At 29.1% G+C, this 22200-nt stretch overlaps 2 protein-coding genes across 4 annotated transcripts; one reads left to right on the top strand and one right to left on the bottom strand.

Moving 5' to 3' along the window:
- The first annotated feature begins 4371 nt into the window (after nucleotides 1–4371).
- On the top strand, nucleotides 4372–20445 carry LOC107437895 (anaphase-promoting complex subunit 4). 3 transcript variants are annotated; one of them, XM_016050031.4, is made up of 3 exons: nucleotides 4372–4684; nucleotides 14268–14522; nucleotides 17142–20445. In XM_016050031.4, exons 2-3 carry the CDS (start codon nucleotides 14282–14284, stop codon nucleotides 19241–19243), a joined length of 2343 nt encoding a protein of 780 aa, XP_015905517.1. In that variant the 5' UTR covers nucleotides 4372–4684; nucleotides 14268–14281; the 3' UTR covers nucleotides 19244–20445. The 3 variants fall into 3 exon arrangements, with proteins under 3 accessions (XP_015905517.1, XP_015905516.1, XP_015905518.1); XM_016050030.3 differs by lacking the exon at nucleotides 4372–4684 and adding an exon at nucleotides 9765–9901; XM_016050032.4 differs by lacking the exon at nucleotides 4372–4684 and adding an exon at nucleotides 10113–10294.
- Nucleotides 7938–9269, bottom strand: LOC110283086 (zinc finger protein 271). The gene has a single exon (XM_043041512.2). It carries the CDS (start codon nucleotides 9267–9269, stop codon nucleotides 7938–7940), a length of 1332 nt encoding a protein of 443 aa, XP_042897446.2.
- Nucleotides 20446–22200: the final 1755 nt, after the last annotated feature.

Raw genomic sequence — 22200 nt, forward strand, 5'->3', positions numbered from 1 at the left:
TTTTTTTTGTAATTTAATGTATACATTTTTCAATACACTCAAGAAGTTCTCGAGATAATGCGCAATAATCGAAGTATGAAGTTAAAATTAAAGGACCCAAACTTTCCATCTCTCTTTTTGCCATAACTTTGGACACTATCATCTTCCAGATTGCGGCTGTTTCCGCATTTTGAAAATTAAAAACCTAAAACTAAACTTTTGACAAACTTGCATGTTTATCCTGAACAAAATGCGCTTTAGTGCTCTTTTTCGTAAAAATATGGTATTGACTCTTTATACGTGAATATACGATTAAATCAAAAGTTAATCAAGGTGTTCCCTTTTTCCATTTCATACACTGTACATAAAATAAGTCAATGAGAATCTATTATGTTGATTAATATATATTTTAAGATATTGAATACGGACAGTTTAATTGTTTCTCTGAATCAATCAACAATCTTTTTACTACTAAGAAAATGATAAAAAAAAAATAATAAATTAAATCTGCCAAAAAAATTAAAATAAATTACAAATATTTTGTTAATGTTTTGATTAAAATATAAACCTTGAATCCGAATAAGTAAATGATTTTCTTCATTTAAAAGTATTAAAAAAATTAAAACTGAATTTTTTTTATTTTATTCTTTTACTTTCATTTTGCTTGAAAATTTCACAAAGCAATTATGTGATCCCATAAACCATTGATAAACATGTTACATAAAAAAGAATTTGTAAAGAGGAACTGCCTCTCTCTCTCTGTCCCTCAGGCTTTTGTCAGTTATTCTCCCAGTAAAGAGGGGTGATTATCTATCCCCTCCTCAGTTCTCGAGAAAAAAGAATAGCAGTTTGAAAGATAAGTTTCCAAGAAAATCAAGATGTGTTTGAGGGGAAAGGATTTCTATGGGTCTTCGAAAAGTCTTCAATTTCAACCATGTCTAATCGCATCCGGACTCTAGTTTAACAATGTATGAGCAAAGTTAGGAGTAGTGCAGTGAAACTACAATTACATAGAATTTACAACATATTTTACTAAATTTTGTTACTAATTCTTAAAAATAAATAAATAAAAAGTCAACTACAAAAATTTTTATTAGGCATTTGTAAATGAATTTTTGACATTTTTAAGAAAAAAAAAATGTGACCAGACTATTTTCCCGACGAGACTTTAAATTTTTCCCGATGGGGGGGGGCTGGCCATGCCCGACGGGGGTGCTCCAGCCCCCCTGACCCCCTACTGGCGCCGCCCTTGATAGTAAACAGGCGCATGCGTCGTCATTGCATGCTTTGCTAAGGCGATCGCTGCTGTTTGATAATTTTTTTAGAATTCTTCTTTTCTCTTTTAATTCTGTTATGCATTAAGTTGGACAGTTTACTTTTGAGGTATGGGTTCAGAGAGATCCCATGAATACATCTTGAGTTGTGAATAAATAAGTTTTTATTGTCTTAATTAAGAATCAGAAATTCTAAACTACAGTACAAACGGATCGTTTTCAATACTAATTCAGGTGAATATCACAAATAAAGAGGGTCCAAACTGATTGATACGGTCTCAAAAGTTAGAGTTGAAGCAAGAAAAAAACCTAAGCTTTCCGAGGCTGAAAAAGCCAAAGAACGTAGACGAGAATACCTTAAGCGCGCTTAACGGAATCCTTTCGTTTTTCCTTTTGTGCGAAACGCGTTACACACAAACGGAAAAACGAAAGGATTCCGTTCGCAAGCGCAAGGGTGAAGCCCGTCCTTCAAAAAAGTACCGAAGTGGTTGAGAGAATTGAACCCTACCGAAGAGCGAATGGCGGCTCTCCGAACCCCTTTCATGCAAATGCGAGAACTAGGTGTTGATCACCAGTTAGGGATAAAAGGATCCATTTTGTCAACGTACCCAATGACTTGCACAAGACCGTAGATTGTTTTCCTCGCAATATAAATTATTCATGAAACATTGAATAAAACCTTAGCTTTCAAAGCATACTTCATGTATGAGCTTGTGAATCCGAAACGGGCAAACGGGTGTATGATGCAGCTTACAATCTACTTCAAACGCCATTGTACCAATCCGAAAATGGTAATATTGATCTCGATTGGCTGTTCAATGCCTATTAAGTCATCAAAAGAATTAGCACAGAATGTGTCTGAGCCGAGCTGCATTCAAATATGTTTGCAAAATTGTGTACCTAGCAGTTCTGGATTAACAGTTAAAGATGTCCAAGATGAAAACACAATAAAGTTGCTTGTCCAAAAAAAATTAGACAACAACCATTTTGCCAATTTGTAACCTGTGATCGCCTTGCAGCGATCTCAATTTTTCTTCTTTCGAATTATTAAATACGATGCTTCTTTTTTAGTCGTCTAAAGCTTAATTCTTAATTTAGAAAAGAGATTTGAATAAAACATTTTGTTCAACGAATGTTTATAGTTTTATAAAAGCATTTTTTTGATAGAATGTGATTAGAAAAAAAATATGGATGGAATTTTACTCTACGCGAGCGGATGTCAAGTTCCTTTTAAGTTAACCACATTTAAATGTTAATCGCTCCAATTAAATATTTCCTCATTGCAGCCATATTATTTTTTTTTTAAAAATAATTAACTTTAATTTTTCTCTGCTTTTATTAAATAAAAACTGTTAAAACTAGATTTTGCAACAGAAAAACACGTAAATTAATATGGTATAAGAAAAATGTATACCCTCATAATTTAAAATTCTTTCATCCACAATTAAATTAAATAAATAATTGTAAAAAATTATTTTTTGCATGAAATTATCTTCGGATAAATGGGTTTTATAAGTGGGTGCAATTGTTTTTGAATTGCTTAGTTAGTTTTAAAAATATGACTAAAAACGCAAATAATGAAATTAACATTTAGAGGTACGAACTTTGGATCGTTCTCCTGATTAAACTATGGGAAAGGGCGGCGCCAGTAGGGGGTAATTGCCCCCCTATGGGGACGAACTTAACTGTTGTCCGGTAAACGGTCTTGAAAAGAAATATAATTACATTCTTAAAAAAATCTAGCTTTTTTATTTATTTATTACTTTCTTTTTGTAAATGAGAATAAATTAAAAACTTAAAGACGAAAATGTGTTCTTTTTATTTTCACTTTTCCTCAGAAAATTCTGAGGGTCACGTCTTTTGTTTGTGTCCAGATGGAAAGTTATTCAACACCCCTGAGGGATAGGGGGAGACAAGAAGACTGTCCTAGCTTCTACCCCATCGTACTCACGTTACCGCAGTTTTTGAGACTGACTATAATGCATGTACACTTTCTCCGCATTCAATAAAGAAAAATATTTTGTTAAACGTCACACCGTTTAATGTAAAGAATTCGATTTTTAAATTATTTAATTTAAGAAGTGAAGAACTAAGTTTGTTCTGTCAATCTCTTTTTTTCTTTATTATTTGCTCGTAAATAGTGTATACATTTAGATGTGCTAATAAATTCAATTATAATTGCTCATATATAAGTAAAATATTAAAATAGACTTGTAATTCCTAGCAAGTTGTCTTATGAACTACAATAAAGAGGACCTCAATCATTCTGAAGTTAAAATGCATGTGGTATACCATTAGAAATAGTTTTTTTAATCATAATTTTTTTTTTTTTTAAATATAATAAAAAAATTAGGATTAACAAAATGGACATACAAATCAGGATTGTAATCTCAGCTCTCGTCGGAAAAGTTAATCTTCCTGTCGAGAAATTTTTTTTAAAAAAAACCCGACAAAAATAAGAATTTATTCTATTACGCTGAATTTTATTTATTTATTTGTATGTTATTTGTATTATTATAAACACTGCTTTCTTCCCAAATTGTAAGATGGAGGAATGGCTAAACTGCACAGCAAGTAATTTAATTGACATATAGCACGTTTGCGTAACGAACTTTTTATAATACTGCATACTGAATTTTCCATTTTTTTTTACAACTAAAATAATAAATATTCTAGAGCTGATATGGCTTATGTGATGAGTGATTTCACTTCCTATTGATGAGACTTGAGTTCGAATTACCACGTTAATTCATATACTGTCGCGGTTAGCACTGACAACAGTTCCAATTCGTTTTTCTAAAGATGATTTCATGCAAAATATAACTTTTAGTAAACATTTATTATTACTTTATTTAATGAAAGTCGAGAAACTTAAAAAAATGTAAGGTATACAATTTTTTAATCATTTGAAAGAATGCAATTTTAAATATCAAAATACAAAATTTAAGCAAAATCGGTCAAAGAAATCCCGAGAAATAAAAAAAACTCGTATTTTTCGAAATTTGGTCCCTTAACTCCTTATTTTTCTGTGACTTAAAACTCGTAACTATAAAAGCAAATTGAAATCGTAAAGGAAAGAATGTTTCGCGTTGATATCTGGCAAAACAATTAATTAACTGTGAGAAAGGTTATTCGTTGCTGGCGTATGCCAACATGTAAAAAGCTTCTGCAGGGCAAAACAGAAATCTTGGTGGAAAGTCTGCTTTCAGCTCTGCAGAGAAATGAAAACATAGGCAGAGAAATAGCAGTCATATGTGGCAATTTTTTTCAAATGTGAAGTTAGTTAATATTCGTTTCTCGGACGCAAATTTAAAATTTGTAATTTGAAAAATCATTACAAATTTTAGCTATTGTATATTGTTTAAATTTTATATTTTAAGCCGATGGACTCGCTCTTTTTCTCAAATGGAGAAATAAGCATTTTGCGGAAAGTAAGTAGATGTTCACTTTAAAAGCATCTTCGAAAAGAAAAAGGAATCATAATTAGAAATTTTAAAAGTCTCTTTGTGTTTATTTATAATATATATTAACATCAAGTCCCCTGATTAAAATGGCCCTCGTTTTGTCCGTGAAATTGTACTATGTAACAATTAAAAAAAATTCGAATTTTACAATTTAATGGGCAGAACCATTTCGAAGTTCGTTCAAAACCGGATCTTTAGAAAGAATAGGTGGATGCAAAAATTGTATTTATAACTTCATTTGCAAAACATTTAAATGATTCAAAAGCCAATAGATGCATATAAAAATGAAATTTTCATATCAAAATGTTCTTTAATGTTTTGTTAAATGTGCATGAAATTTCAAATTTTTATTATGGAATCATTTTTGCGTTATGAGATTAAGCGTATAAATTTTTTGAAATAGCGGTGACTGCTACAACTATTTTTCTTTATTACAGAAGTAATTTTTAAGCTTACGATGTGTGGTAAATTGCCCCATACTGTACAAAATACATCGATAACAGAAAAAAAAAAAGCGATTTAAATTTACATTAAAATGAATCTGCACATTATGGTATCAATATTAGTGATTTTAGATTCTTAGAAACAAAAATATTCTTAGAAAAAAATGTAAAATATAAAATTCATTTTAATTTAAATATTATTTATGGTTAAATATTATTAATTTGTTTGAGCCTCCTGTCGGGGGAGAATTGACCCCTTGTCGGGCGAAGTCTGGCGCCATCCTTGACTATCGGGACCATACTTCCCAGATTGCGGATACCCCTTATATTTTAAAGGTTAAGAATCCAAATATATTAAAAAAAATATATGTTTCTGTTGAATTGTGAGTATCCTTGGTGTGTGGTTACCTTGCATGTAAAATTTAAGGAGATATGAAACAAGGAGGAGCACTGTGAAAAAATTCAAGCAAAAACTGTGCATGAATTAATAATGAAAGTTACTTAATGTCAATGATAATCATTCACTAAATACAGTTAAATATAGAATGAAGCAGCCTCAGGAGGGTAAAAAATAATTCAAATGTAAATAAACTAAAGAACAGATTGAATGCCTTATATATTCAATGAGAAAAACTATATGCATTTTGTTACTTATTTTTAAACAAAAAAAGTGGGATCAAAATATGTGAAGAATTTTAAACAAATTCATGGTTATGTAATACAGAAAAACTTCTAGGAAAGACTTCTCTATTTACGACCATTTTTGGGAGGAACAGAATTTTTTCCATAGACTTTGTGCTGAAAAAAACCTTTAGGAGGGACCATCAAAGCCTCTCCCAGTAACTGGGCAAACCTCTGCACCAAATACGGAAAATGTCTCATAAGGCAGCCAGGAAAAATATCGAACCAAACAATATTAACAAAACAAAAATTAAACTAAAATGTATTCAAAATATTTGTGTGAGGTTCTTCTTTATAGAGCTCAATTTGTCTACCTCTAAAAGAGAACTACAATCTTGTGTAGCAGTCAGACTGCACTAGTGACGATGACATCAATTATTTATTTTTAGAATTCAAAGTTAAATAAGAAAAAAAAGGTTATATTTTAGAAGAAACTAAGNAAAATATTTGTGTGAGGTTCTTCTTTATAGAGCTCAATTTGTCTACCTCTAAAAGAGAACTACAATCTTGTGTAGCAGTCAGACTGCACTAGTGACGATGACATCAATTATTTATTTTTAGAATTCAAAGTTAAATAAGAAAAAAAAAAAGTTATATTTTAGAAGAAACTAAGCATCTCAAACAGACTTCTCCTTTTTTAAAGCTAATTAATTCTTATGATATAAATTAAATGCAAACTTAAACAAAAAAAAAACAAAAACATAATTGTTCATTTATTCACAATAGTTCTTTCATTCATAATTAGTATATATATTTTTACTTTTATTATATCAGTAAGAATAATTTTTATTGAAACTAAATTTTATTCATTATCTGGTTTTCATGATGCCAACACAAGAGGCATTTCTGCACCAAGGAAATGACACTGAATAAAATTAAAATTGTTTGCAAAAATCTTGTACCTTCGACAACATTTTGAAGTCAATGCAGGTAACCCATTAGAAAGACCAACCTTAATTTCATTGAGGAACGGAGAGTCAATGCTTTTGAGAGGTTTCACTTTATTTCAGCAAGAATAAACATTAAGTTTATACAGTCGAACTTCTATTTAACGAACTTCCATTTTGCAAGTTTTTTTGAGGAACCAAAAACATTTTAGAAATTTCTTCGTAAAATAACTTCCAAATAGCGAAGTGAATTTTCTATTTAACGAACTTTTCTTTGAGATCCACTTTCCCAAATTATTTCAGAACATTTTAAACTTTTTAACACATTTTATGGGGTAAATTACTTTGAATTGATTTTTGAAGCCACTTAAGTTTTAGAGAAAGCAGTGAAATCCCTTTCCCTATTTGTTTGCACTTCAAATGAAAAACTCAGACAAAATCTACATATCTTATCAGTAGCAATTGAACTTGTGAACGCATGATGTAATGCATGTTTAAAATTACTTCTACAATAGATGCAGCTATAATTTTATACATAAATTTAAGTCTTTTTTTAGTTGATGTATGAAGCATGATAGTGTAACACTGGATAATGTTTTGCTCTATTCTTGCTTTTCATGCAGATTTCTTTTATGGTTTAGATTTATAAAATAAATAGTAGATTACTAGTTACAAGATAAAGGTGCATCAATTGCCACTTTAATTATGTCTAGTGTTTATGAATTTAAAGCCTGTTTTGTGTTGTTTAGGTATTTCAAAAGGTGATTTTCTATGTATAGAATTTTCCATATAACAAAATTATTATCGGGATTGAGCGACTTCCTTAAATAGAGGTCCAACTGTATTTTTATATTAATTTTAAGTTTAATTTGTTAGCTAGCAGCATGCCTAAATGAAAAGATTTAAGTGTTACAGATAAATTTGTAACATATTTCAATTTCTCTTTGACTCCCAATAAAAGTTACAAAAACAAATTTATTTTTAGTTAAAGTACTGCTAATAAGCTAACAATATGCTGATAATTTTAGATCATTCCATAATCAAAAAAATTAGCTTATGTTTCATCAAAATACCAATATAAACATTAAAAATAAAATATATAATAATCAATTTAGCATTCATTAAATTAATTTTTTTAAGTGTAGATATATACAAGTTTGTAAAATCAATCACTTCATAAAATCAAATATCAGCAGAACGATTGTGATTTCAATTAGCCGCAGGCACTGTATGAATAAGAGAGTGTGACCTTAAATGAACTACCTGAGTGAACGCTTTATCACACATACTGCATAAATAAGGTTTTTCCCCAGTATGAACAAGATAATGCTTTTTTAAAGCACCTTTCTGAGAAAATTTTTTACTACAAATTGTGCATGGATAAGGCTTTTCTCCAGTATGAACACGTTCATGCCTAATTAAATCAGAATTTTTCATAAAAGATTTGTCACACACATTGCACGAATAAGGTTTATTTTTAGTGTGGTCAATATAGTGTTTATCTAAATTTCTCTCTTGAGCAAAAGATTTATCACAAATATTGCATGAATAAGGCTTCTCTTCGGTATGAACACGAATGTGGTTATTTAAACTATATTTATGTGTGAATGTTTTATCACAAAAGCTACATGAATAAGGTTTTTCACCAGTATGAACAAGATAGTGTTTATTTAAATTGATTTTCTGAGAGAATGTTTTATTACACATACTGCATGAAAAAGACTTTTCGCCAGTATGAATAGTATAATGCCGAATTAAATGAAAGTTTTTCTTAAAAGATTTATCACACACATTACATGGATAGGGTTTCTCTCCAGTATGAACGAGAAAGTGCCTCATTAAACTAGATTTTTGTGTATAAGATTTATCACACTGACCACATGAATAGGGCTTTTCTTTAGTAACAGGATGTTCATTTAAACTTATTTGATTTAAGAATGTTTTATTCTCTATGTTGCTGCAGAAATAAGGAGTTTCTTCAGTATGAACAAGAGCATGTTCAGTAGCTTGTATTTTCTCAGAAAATGTCTTATTGCATACACTGCATGAATAAAGTTTTTCTCTAATATGAAGTAGGTGATGTCGATTCAAAGTCGTTTTTAGTGTAAAAGTTTTATAACATACATTGCATGCATGAGGTTTTTCTCCAGTATGAGTAACAAGATGAAAATTTAAACTACTTTTCTGAGTGAATAATTTACCACACTCGCTGCAAGAATAAGGTTTTTCACCGGTATGTGTAACATAGTGTTTATTTAAACAAGCTCTCCGAGCAAATGTTTTACCACATACACTGCATAAGAAAGGTCTTTCTCCGGTATGAGTAAGATAGTGAATAATCAAACTGGATTTTTGTTTGAATATTTTATTACACACACTACAAGAAAATTGTTTATCTCTTGCATGAATAAGATAGTGTTTGGCTAAACTGGCTTTCCGTTTGAATGTTTTATTGCACTTCCTGAAATTCTTTTTATCTTTTGCACAATCAGGAGATTGTTTCTTTGAATTCTCACCGCATGTGAACGTTTCGTTAAACATGCTGAACTAATGTACTTCAGAATTAATAGTTTTTTTTTGTATTTCTGTATGTATGATCTAATTCTTGAACTAATTTATTTCCACCAGTGTGAATGAGTGCTATTTTGAATAAGGATTTTGTTCAGCGAAAGGTCGATTTTGTATTAATTCCTTGTTACATATTTTTTCCCCTGAATATTACCCAGCGAAATTATTTCACACACTCTGTTCAAGGATTTTTTCCACTATGAAAAAGTTTAATCACATTCAATTCACTAATTTTTAGGATAAAAATAAATGCGTTTATTCAGATTACGACAAGCTAATCAAGGTTTCAAATAAATAGTATCAATAATGTAATATATGAATTCATCGAAGAATTTCAAGATCGTTTCAAGACATATGGAAGGCATGTAAACAAGTCTTCTAACAGCAATGACACTTACTTTATTTGCTTGTAGCTTGTGTTGATTAGTGACAATAGTGTAAAACTAAAAAGTTAGGTTAATGTTACATGCAAACTTTTGTCATTTTCTTTCTTAAGAAAAATTGAAACATTCGTTTTGAGGAGTAATTTTAATTTTCAATTTATAAAACCTTCTTTAAAATTATGAATTCTATTTAAATTTGTGTTTTATAGATTTCCATTATTGGTAAAGTTTCTTATTTTCTTTTAATGAAAATTGATTATAAAGTATAACTCAGGTTTCGACAAAATCCATGTTTTTCAAAAATGCTTCCCCTGTAACTTGTTTGTTTTTAGAGTTTTTTCATTATAAAACTCAGTATTATCTGGGAATATATTACTTTTTTCAATAACATTTTACATGCAAATTTACACATACTTATTTATAATAATTAGCTGTTGTAGTAACTTATGTCTGATTAACCTATTCCTTGAGTGCAGCCACACGATGTCCTTTGTGTGTAAGCGGCGCGTTAAAATTTCATTCTCTTGAGGTCTTGTGTGTACGATTGTCGTATTTAGCCGACGTCAGCGTGGTAACGTTTGGTTACTGGCCTTATCTTCTTCAAACTGCCTCTGGGTAATATTTCATCAACCTATATTGGGTAGATCTTTGATACCCTACAGTAAATGTTTGATATTAAGCATTCTGATTTATAATGCTTAAAGATAGTTTTGTGCTATCAAAACGTAAACCTTATTGACATTTATAAAAAAGTCATTTACATTGAGCCCTTCCGAATAATCTAAACCTTTTGAAATCGCAATTATTAATTTGACATGTCATGATTTGAATTGTTTTTTGAATCATGATTCAAATTGAATTCATGATTTGAAAATGAAATAAATTTGAAGATAATGCATACCAGACGCTTTCTAATCAAACAGATACATCATATGGTCCGAATTATCTAAACCTTTTAAAATCGTAATTATTAATTTGACATGTCATGATTTGAATTGTTTATTGAATTATGATTCAAATTGAATTTATGATTTGGTAATAAAATAAATTTGAAGGTAATGACTACCAGACGCATTCTAATCAAACAGATACATCATATGCCTGTATAGGTTTTTCTGTTTCTTTGGTTGTTCTCAGCATAAAAAGAAAAGAAATTGTTTCCCTATAAATTATTTAACCCTCGTTTAACAATATTTTATCTTTTGTTTTATAAAGATTTTAGACTTAAAATTTTTATTGCATTCGAAAGTAATCCTCTAATAATATCATGCAATACAGTGTTTTATGAAAAAAACCATTTACTAATATGAAAAGTTTTTTCTTCTTTTTAATGAGCGGTTAGTAAGTGGGAGGGTGACCAGTTTGATCAGCTTGCGTTGGGGCTGAGGGTATACGACATTGGTTCTTGTTAAACTGTTACTCTATTGATTGTCGCTCTAAATTACAAAAAAATGGATTTTCACAATTTTCTCTGCAATATTTATGAGAAACTAGTTATTTTATCATGATTATGTAAAGTTTCTGAAAAGGTTATTGAATTTCATTGATTTTATGTTTATAAATTTCGAACTTTAAACGATAGAAAAGAAATTATTTCTATTACTGTACAGATCCTAATTGTGATTTTTTTGCTTAGAAAGTTATTAAAAATATTTTTTGAGTGCTTAAAAAATACTTAAAAGTTGCTTATTTTTTGTTGAAAAATCTGGCTAAGTACCCTGAAACATTAATAGTGGCAAGACTGCAAAATTAGGCCTTCCTCTGATGTATATTTCAGGCTTTAAGTAATCTTATGTATACCTGGGGCTCAGGTGGGCTTGGATTAAAATTCATTGGGTGGGTTTGGGCCCTTAAAAGTGAGCTTAAACTCATTCCCAATGAGAGACCTTATTCCCTGTCCTGACCCCCCACACTCTGATTCCCCCCCCCCCCCGGCNCCCCCCCCCCCGGCTGTGTCATGTGAAACTAAGAATTTCCCTATTGGTCAACACCTCTGTGAAGGATGAGTGAGAGATGATTTGGTAGCAGTTCCCACCAAGATGTTGAAGCTCTCTTGAAATAATAATAATTTTTTTCAGAATTTAGAAAAAAAGAATTTCTATTGTATAGAATGTTACCTTGTAGATTGTAACATTTATATTTTCAGTTCTGACACAGTTCATTCAAATATGGAAATTATTCACCGAGTATTTGGTATTTATCTAATTCCCTCCTACCCCTTCTTTAACTTAGGAATTTCTTTGAGAACTTCATCTTTTGTTCAACAGAAATCTGAAATCTTTGATTTTTATCTAAAAATACTGGAAAAAGGACTGGAATCTCTTGAAAAATGACGAGGCATTTGTTAATTAAAACTTTTCCAACTTTGATTTTATGCCACATGTAATGCTTTGGCAATCTTTTTACTCCATTTATGGCACCTTCCACATGAGAAGTTGTTAAGAAATGCCTATTCAAAATATAATCTTAATCCAGTGTTATGTCGGACAAAGTGTAGTTTTGTTTGAAATACTGTCAGAAAAATATTTGAATACTAAAGATCAGGAAGCTTTTTTTTCCATTGATCTGTAAATAATTTGTCATGAAATGTATGTATTCAGCAGTTTTGATGTGTGGCATATAATTTCAGATCACACAATGCTTTAGTATGCATTTGGTTTAGTACAATCCTAAATTGGAAATAATTTGCGAAATGAATAAACCCCCCAAAAATGTACGCACATTTTTGTATATAAATATCTTAATTATTTTTAGAAAATGTTAAATATAATCAAATATTATTTGAAGTACTTGATTCTTTTTCTTTGAGGTTTTAATTATTTTCAATCATTATTATATCTTTCGAACTATTTTCTGAAAAAATATATTTCGCTACGAAAAATGTCTTGTCTAGTTGTTTAATTTTACTAATTTCATTCATTTTTTTCTTCTCATTATGTGATTCCTAAACTTCGGATAAACAATAAACCAATAAGTGTGTTTGATTTCTTTTAAATCGACTGTTCCTATATATAATTCATTTTGCCATATAGTCAATTTTATTGTTTTATTCCATGTATTTTAGAAAGAAACATTATTTTTAAAAAATTTGTGGAGTATTTAAAATTTTACACAAATATTTAAATTACATTTAACATTTTTAAAAATATTTTTAACATTTTTAAAATTTATTTTCTTTATATTTATTACTTTTACTTTTAAATTTTATGCTTTATGTCCGTAAAAAATAAAGAATAAAAAAAAATGGTTTCAATAAAAAAAAATCTTATTTAAAATAAAAAAAAACATCTTATTTAAAGCAAAATGATTTAAATAAAAAAATCATGATTTTTTCAAACCCTGTTTTGTGAACTATTTGAAAAGCTTTTTTTTAAAAAAATAATACCTTTTGATTTTAAAATATGAATTTCACCAACATAGTATATTTAATTATTTTATTTGTACATAATTTGGCCAAAAATTGTTTATTGGTTTATATTGTTATTTATTTCAGTTGTGGTAAGTTTTATAATAGAAAAAACTATGGAACATTTCAACTATACTTTTAAAAAACTCTTTGTAGATTTTTTTTATAAAACCTTAATTTATAAAAATACACTATTTTATAAAGTATTTTAACTGGGTCCACAGTTAATAAAATTTGTAAATATTGTAAGAGAAATATATAGTGCCTTTCTCTAATAAATGATTACAATAGCTTAATTTATGTATAGCATAGTTTATGTGGTTTAAAATGTAACAAAACATTATTAAGTTGCACTATAATTTATTTAATTAACTAGTGGGCTGCGTCCCATGCTCGCTAACGCTCGCCAACCCCCAAAAATTGCTACGCAATCTTATATGGTTTGCTTTGCAAACCAAGCTCGCTTCTCTCGCTACTAACTTAGGTACATTGCAAATGCACAAAATTCTAAGAATTCAAAACAATCATTCAAATCCATATAACAACTTTTTTTTAAAAAAAAAAATACTTCTTTTTAGTAAATACTAAGTCATTAAAATAAATTTGAATTCAAATAAATGACATGTAATTCGTTAAACCTATTAGAAATGTGCTATAGTATAAAATCTTAAAGCGTAACAGCACGACTGAGACTCATTTTTCAATGAATAACCAATAACAATAATAAAACAAATAAATTTGTGATATAAATCAAAAATTGTCAAATAAATTCACAATATATAAATTCGTGAAAAAAAGCGCTTTCGACAAAATACTAAAATAGAAATCTATCGACAAAGACTACTCACTTCTGCCTAGCTTAATAGTATGAGATTGCCGCAGCTGATAGGGTGAATTTCGGAAGATATCACATTTGCTGAGAATGCTCTCTCTGGTTATTTCAGTTTCCGTTTTTAAAAACGCTATATCTTGATCCACCTCAGCTAGATTTGGCATGTGAAATTTTTAGCAGCAATCATTGGTCGATTTTCTAGCGTTGCCATTTGGGGAGTTGTAATGAGGCTTTTTTTTGTCGCCGTGTAAGAGAAATATATATATAGATTATTTAGTTCTTGGCATAATATTGTTATATTCATTTATGAATCTAGATCTATTTCTGTAAATCTTCATTATGTATTTTAGAAGAAAGAATAAAAATGGCTAAGCTTCGTCAACTTGAACAACGTCATGTCTCAGCAGAAATTTCATTGATGGAATGGAATCCAATGTTGGATCTTATAGCTTTAGCTACAATTAGTGGAGAAGTAATTGTTCATCGGCTATCTTGGCAAAAGGTTTGGTCCATTCCATCTTCTAGTACAAAAGAAAAGACGGTACTAGTAACTGCATTATCATGGAGACCAGATGGGAAAATTCTTGCATATGCATATGATACAGGTTCAATTTTGATTTAATTTATGTGCACATATGTTTAGTATTTTGTTAATTAACTTTTTATTTTGACTCTCAGGGTAATAATTTATTACTTACTCTCCTAAATTATTGTATAATTTGTTATTTCTTTGTATAAAGAATAGTATGAATTTGAATTGAAAATTTATTTGAAGGACTTTCATTTCTTAATTTTGCCAACTTTTTGAGATTTGAGATCCCTTTTGAGATTAATCTTTATTCATGCAGATAATAATATTAGAATAAGAAAAATATTACATATTCAATTAAAAAAATTATTTTATTGATCCGATTGTTCATTTATTTATTTTGAAGTTAACATTTCTGCTACTTTGAATTAGTAACATGTATATTTGTTATTTTTAAGTATCTTTCTGAAAGATATTAAGTATTAGAGAGTTATGTCGCAGAAAGCCCAAAAAAATTCTGCCACAGGGAGGACACACTAATTTTATATTGTTTGTTTTCTTTTTTTTAAAAATACCTTCCTTTAATTTCATTTTTTAATATCTTTTTATGATTTTTGTTATTATTGTTAAAAAAGTTTGTGCAAGGAATTGTATTGTTATTAATCTTAAGTTTTAACATATTAATTTTGATATTTAGCATTTATTTGTTCTTAATCCGATAAATATTTTGTCAATCAATCTTAAGATCCCCTCTTTAGATTTATTGTGAGTGAAAAGGAAGGGATTGCAAAGAAACATTTGCCATTGATTCCCTTGTGATTGAATACAAACATCTGAAGGGTGTAAACTAAAGGGAGAAAATGTTAAAGATTAATTTTTTATCTTTATTTCATTTTCACAAATTAACTGATAGTTGTTATTTATTCTAACCTGAAGTACCTTTTGTAGCATGGAATATAGGATTGTGTTCAAGTAGAATTCATAGAATTTTTCTGACAAAATTTTACCTATAGTGTTTTGAAATTAGCACTTTTACTAAGGTAATTTAGCATTATACATTTGCCTGCTTCTAGATTCTTGAAAAGTATCTTTGTTTCCATGAATTTAAGTTAAGAGAATGTTTCAGTATTATCTAAATTTGGTTTTCATAAATTTAAGCGAAAATAAAAGTAAATTTTAAAAATATCTTGAAACAGCATATGTACAAGTATTAAATTACCCATACGAAATTTCTAACTAATATAATTTTATTGTATTTCATTAAAAAAAAATATTCAAAAGTTCTGAAGAAATTAAGGGATATTTCTCTCAATCAATATAAATTGAGCATATATTTCTCACTTTTTAAATAAATATATTGTGTTTTAAAATTTTACCTCCAGCATCAGAAGGTTGTACAGAACAAAAATGTGTTAAATATCTTCAAAAAGATGATCAATTTTTCATTTTTTAATTTGTTTTTAACATAGCTGGGTTTAAATTGCTCTGGTTACATAAAACTTTTTTTTTGTTTTTCCAATATATTGAGAGGGATTTTTAAGGATTTCTAATTATTGTGAGGGATTTATACCAATCGACCCCCATGCCAATAATACCCATGATGCCTACTGTGTTAAGATTATAAATTGCTGAAGATAGATTTTACCATACATATTTTACTATTGTATTGTTTGAACATTTATGATATTTTTTTACTATACTAAAAGATAATTGTTGGCTGACGCTTTTTTTTAAATAAAAATTTAAGTGTATTTGCATCCTCATTTTCGTGGAGTAAAATTATAATAATGCTAGCAACTGGTTACACTTGTTATTAAGAATTGATATATAATTAAGAATAGTAAAATAATTTAGTTATAATCACAAATATGTAATTAAAGCACAAAAGAAAAAAATTATTTACAATACTTTTTAAAATTTGAAAAACACTTTTATTAACATAAATGATTTACTTTGGTTGTGAACTCAAATTGACCACTTTCTGTTCTGTCTTGTTTTGATCAGTCTTATAAAAGTGAAGTCAGTTTCTTTGCATTATTTTGCATAACACATATTTAGCTAATTTTAATGAGAATAAATATGGATACTTTTCCATTTTGCCAGCATAAGTAAAATCAGCTATTTTATTTAGTTAATTTTTAAAAAAATAACTGTCATATTAAAACAATATATCAAAATTGTATCAACTTATCTAGATGGTCAGATTATCAAGACCCCTTTTTTTACTAATCAAAAATTGTAGTTTATAGATATCAATTTAAATAAATGGACAGTTCATATATATAAGTTGTTACATATATAAGTTGAAAACTGACCACATGCATAAGTTTATATCATGTATCATCTTGCACAGTTAGCATGTTTACAAAGGTTTTCCCCTCCATCCCTCCATTTTTACAAATTATTAGCTTCATTATTATTATTAGCGTGGATATCAATTTGGACTGGTGGTCAGAATCCTAAGGTTTTGTCACCTAGTTTTTTCAAAAGAAAATTTGAGTTAGAAAAGGAATATAATCTTAGACAAATAATCAACTTGACAGGTTTCACTATATTAATTTGTTTATTTTTAAATAAAAAATCTATCGCTTCTTATTAGTTTTTCTTTTAATTCCTATAATTTTGGTCTAATGAAATTATTTTTTTCCACTGATATAGAAATAACTTTAAATTATAATATGACTATCTCTTTCAGGTACAATCACCTTGTGTGATGTTGAAAATTCCGAAGCTGTCCATGTACTTGAAGTCCAGTGTGTGGTTACATCTTTGAATTGGATTGAATGCGCTCCTAAGGATGATGATCTCAAACCATTTTATACTGATCGTTCTCACGAATTTCTGCAGAAACATCATACCTGCAACAAGAATTATGGGACAGTTTCAAAGCAAAATGAAGAAATAGTTGATGACTTTAAGAAAATGAAAGGACAAAAACATTTAAATATTCTAGTGATTGGCATGGAAACTGGTGTGGTTCATCTTCACTCCTTTGGTATGTTTCCCATCGGCTTCATCGAAATGGGTAATCAATCAGAAGGCAAAAACTCCAACAGTCGAATTATCTCCGTCACTTTGTCAAAAGATTTTAAGGTCTTAACAGTTGTTTTGGAAAGTAAAGATGAAAGTGGCTTCTACAAATATTACTACCGTTCCTATTCTGTTACTTTGTTGAATGATTTCATAGAAGAAATTAAAATAGTGTCTCTGAAATATGGTCACATTTCATCACTCCTTGCTTACTTATCTTCTACCATTAGAGCCATTTCTGAAGCATGGGAAGATATTTTATTAGAAGTAGACACCAAAATTCATAATTATGCCTATCAAAAAAGTTGCTTATCAGAAGGATCCATCAGTGATGATTTTCTAGAACTTTTGATGTTCGGAAATCCATCCGACTCATTGGAAAAGTTTCTACTGCATGATTTAACCGAGAGTGGTCTTAAAAAATTTGGGCATTCAATTGAGCTTTCCTATTCTAATATTCAAAAACTTGTTTTAAAACGATTGCAAAATGTATCCTCGTCTTTGTTCTATCATTTGAACGACTTTAGAGGGATGGCCCTGTGGAAAGAAAGATTTGGAGCATTAGGATTGGATGAAGCTGCCATTAAAGAAGCCGTTTTAAGTGTTGGTTCCTTTCTGTTAAAAGCAACTGAAATCCAGCAAGTGATTGATAGCAGTATGAAAAACTTCAAAGCTTTCTTCCGTTGGCTGTATTCAGTTATACTCCGCCTCTCAGATGAGCAAATTCCCCAAGAAATTAGTAAACTGACTCAGCAGGACTTGAATTTTGTAGCTGAGTTTTTAAAAGAAAATTTCAACTTTGAGTACGATGAAAACAAGAAGACAACAGTAAAGCTTGAACGTGTTGCTCAGTATTTAAAAAAAGAAGATTTGCCATTTCCAGCTACGATGAACGGCAACCCGTGGGTTAAGTTTCTTCAGGAGCATCCAAATGTGAAAGATACTGGAATGATTTTCCCCCATTACCCCGAGAAATCTCTTGTGACTTTGTACGACGATTTGCGTTCAGTTATTGACACAGCAGTGAAAGGTCCATGGTCTGTCTTAAAAGACAAGTCGAGCTTAAAGACATCTTACTTAGTTTGTCAGAGCATGCAGCAGAGGCCGCCTCGAGTTTCTCATATATCCTGCGATGAAACTGGTTACATATACACCATCATCTCTAACCAAGCGATGCCGAGCTCGCATTTTTACTTAATTCGTGAAAAAACGCAGGACAATACGCTAGAGGCTGTCGGCTTATCGTTTAGGGGTGTTCTTATGATGCCTTCTGCTAGCAATGCGGCCAGCAAAGATAAAAGTCATCAAATATTGGACATCAAGTTTTACAACAAAGAGACTATCACGGTTTTGTTGCTGGAGGACCATGACACTGACAGTTCTTTCCCAGTGTTACTCCAGTTATCAATTAAATCATTATACTCAGAGTTACAACCTTTGATTCAATCACCTACATTAGAAGGTGGTGCATTTTCAACTGTACCGATAAAAGATGTTTCGTCCCTTATTGAGAAGAATAACTCTAAGCGAATGGAGAATGTTAAGGCAGGCCAAATTGCAGTCAGCGGATCACGTAAGGTGGTTTGTGTATTGTTTTCATCTCGTAGACAAGTTAGGCTGTTTGAAATGGACGCTGATGAGGAAGAAGAAGATGAAGAGGCTGAAGATAGTGCTATGAGAGACAGTAGCAGAGAATTCAGTTTTGTGGATGAAAGAGACGTTATTACTTTAAAACCTGAACCAATTGATAATGATTTGCATTCCTAACTTTATTTAAGTGCTTGACATTATTATTTTAATTTGCAGGTGATTTTATTGCAGTTATTTTAATTTCTGTTTCTTAGATTTTTAAAAATATGTTCATTTTTAAAAAACAGTTAAAAAGATTCACTTTTGCAGTTAAAAAATTATTTTTATTAACAGAATTAGTATATATAATAATTTGAGTTAATTTTTTTTGCTTTGAAGTGTTTTTTTTTCTTTTTAAATAAATAAGAACTTTTATAAAGAGCTCAGCAGAAGAAAATAATAGAGGCATTTTGATAAGTCTTAACGCTTTGGGTTTACCAATATGACACAGTTGCATAAAACATAATTTTTTCACCTATCTAAACATAAAATAAGACAGCTCCTGTTATTACTATATTTTTTGAAGGTGACCTTCTTAAATTTACTATTGACTCTTAAGACTTTCCACTGAGCTTTTAGTTTATATAATCTCATTACAGGTATTTCTGAGTTCAAATAAAAATAAATAAATAAAATAAAAATAAATAAAATAAAAATAAATAAAATAAAAATAAATAAAATAATATTGACATTTTGATAAGTCATTACATTTCAGGTTTAACAATATTACAATTAACAATATAACAGTAAAAACACTGTATAAAGCATAATATTTTTCACCTATCGGATCATAAAATAAGACAGCTTCTAATATTAATATATTATTTGAAGTCGACCTTCTTAAATTTACTATTGACTCTTAAAACTTTCCACTGAGCTTTTAGTTTGTATAATCTCATTACAGGTATTTCTGAGATCAAATAAAAATAAATAAATAAAATAAATAAAATATTTGAATTTTGATTAGTCATTACATTTCAGGTTTAACAATATTACAATTAACAATATAACTATAAAAACACTGTGTAAAACATAATTTTTTCCGATCATAAAATAAGACAGGTTCTGTTCTTACTATATTTTAAATCGACCTTTATAAATTACTCGACTCTTAAAACCTTCTTCTACTAAGCATTTAGTTTGTGTAATCTCATTACAGGTATTTCTGGAGTTAAATAAAAATAAATTAATAAATTTAGTGTTCAGCTTTATAGTTAAAATGGATTTTGTTTTAATAACAATTTCAGACTAAACTTTGTCTCTAATTTTTTTTGTTGTATATAAACTCATGTTTTTTTGGAAGTGTTTTAAATTTTGAATAAAGTAAATTTTTTTGTCAATTTCATGCCATTATTTCAAACATTTGAATGCCTGTGTCTGAGTTCTTCATTAAAAAAAATATGCTAGCACAGAAGTGAACTCTTTTTTTTACAGATCAAATTTACAATCATAAGTTTTGAAATCTGTTTGTTTCAAAATCAGTTGTATAAAAATTTATATATATTTTTTTAAAAAAAATGTTTATTGTTTAGTATATTTTTTATCTGCTTCCTGGGTTATTTTATGGCAAACATTCTGATTTCTTCTTTTTGGAAATTTATTTTTAAAACAATTCTATAAATGCTTATTATAATATAATAAATTTTATTATTAAAAATATTATTATCAGGGTTGGCAAACATACAATATTTTTTAAAAAAATCTAAAAATTTTAATTTATTTGATTTGAATTGAATTTTTTAAATTTTTTTATTTAAATCAGATTTTTTTTTAACTTTTGTTACATTTATAAGCCAAATTATCAGATGAAATGTTTTAATGATACATAATATTATTTAAGAATAATAGATAGCTAAAATAATTAATATTTCTAACTAAAATGTTTCAAAAACTATTATTTAATTATTACCATCTAATCACTGAAATAATAAAATCATAATTGTTTTTGTTGAAGCTAAATGATTTAAACAAGGAAAAATAGAATAACGGTATCGAAATCTGACTAATTACAATTGAGAAAAGCGAATTCTACAATCTTTGAAACAGCTTCAATTGGAGGTTGAAACTTGAAGCTGTTACTAATAATCTTCTTTCGAATCCTCTCTGTTTTCTTCCATTATCAAACTTTTTTTAAAATTTTTTTCTATCACATGCACGTTTGTGTGCTATTATTTGTCAAAGTTTGGTAGCGATTATTCGTCAAAGTTTGGTAGCGGTTTCGTTTTTTCCTCGCTTAAATATTAATTTACATCCCCCCAATGTGTATACTTAAATGTACTTTTTAGTTTTTATTATGCATTAAGATTCATATTAATTCAAATATTAGGATCGTAGACATTAATTAAGAGCTGTCCTATACAAAAGCAGAGAGTTGGTCGATTTGTAATTGCTATTTTTGACGTTAAGTACTATAAAATATAATCAGTAATTTAGTTTTTAAATAGTCAAAAGTCACAAGAAAAGCTACTGTGAGAAAAGATCACATTTAATCCTTACTTTCTCGGAGGTTGCTTAGACATAACGTGAATTTGAGAACATGCAGCCTTTCCGGACATCTTTGAGCCTGATATAGTTGGCGCAATCAGGGGCGGATCCAGAAATTTTTCCTGGGGAGAGGGGGTCATAGACTCAGATTCCCCCCTCATCAATTATTTTTATTACGAATTTTTTTTTTTTTTTAAATATTTTTTTTTGAAAAAAAAAAGAACTTGGGTTTTTAATGCTAGTCTTCTCATTTATTTTTTTCATAATGAACACTAGAACAATACCATAAATAATTCAAGTATTCAACATCTTTAAATAATAAATGCAATGCGTTTTTTAGAAACTTTGGCAAATCATGACTTTGGAAAGAAAAATCGATTTTTCCGACATACCTAGGTGTATATGCCCCATTAAATAATTTTTAAAATATTTTATTTCTTTTGTAAACTATTAAAAAAAATTATTTTTATTATTTTTTATCCAATTTGGGGATGGGGATCATGACCCCTATGACCCCCTCCCCCGCTGGATACGCCACTGGGCGCAATGTTTGTTCCAGTTGCAAGTGAACAAGACTCACTGTGTCCAGTGTTAGTAGTCGAATAGCAACT

The sequence above is a fragment of the Parasteatoda tepidariorum genome, chromosome 4, assembly GCF_043381705.1.
Source record: "Parasteatoda tepidariorum isolate YZ-2023 chromosome 4, CAS_Ptep_4.0, whole genome shotgun sequence".
NCBI classification, from domain to species: Eukaryota; Metazoa; Arthropoda; class Arachnida; order Araneae; family Theridiidae; genus Parasteatoda; species Parasteatoda tepidariorum.

Excerpts from the sequence above, each read along its gene's own strand:
- LOC110283086 (XM_043041512.2), bottom strand. The coding sequence starts at position 9,269 with ATGTTTAACGAAACGTTCACATGCGGTGAGAATTCAAAGAAACAATCT.
- LOC107437895 (XM_016050031.4), top strand. The coding sequence starts at position 14,282 with ATGGCTAAGCTTCGTCAACTTGAACAACGTCATGTCTCAGCAGAAATT. Across the intron at positions 14,523-17,141 it reads TGCATATGCATATGATACAG|GTACAATCACCTTGTGTGAT; the intron begins GTTCAATTTTGA and ends TATCTCTTTCAG.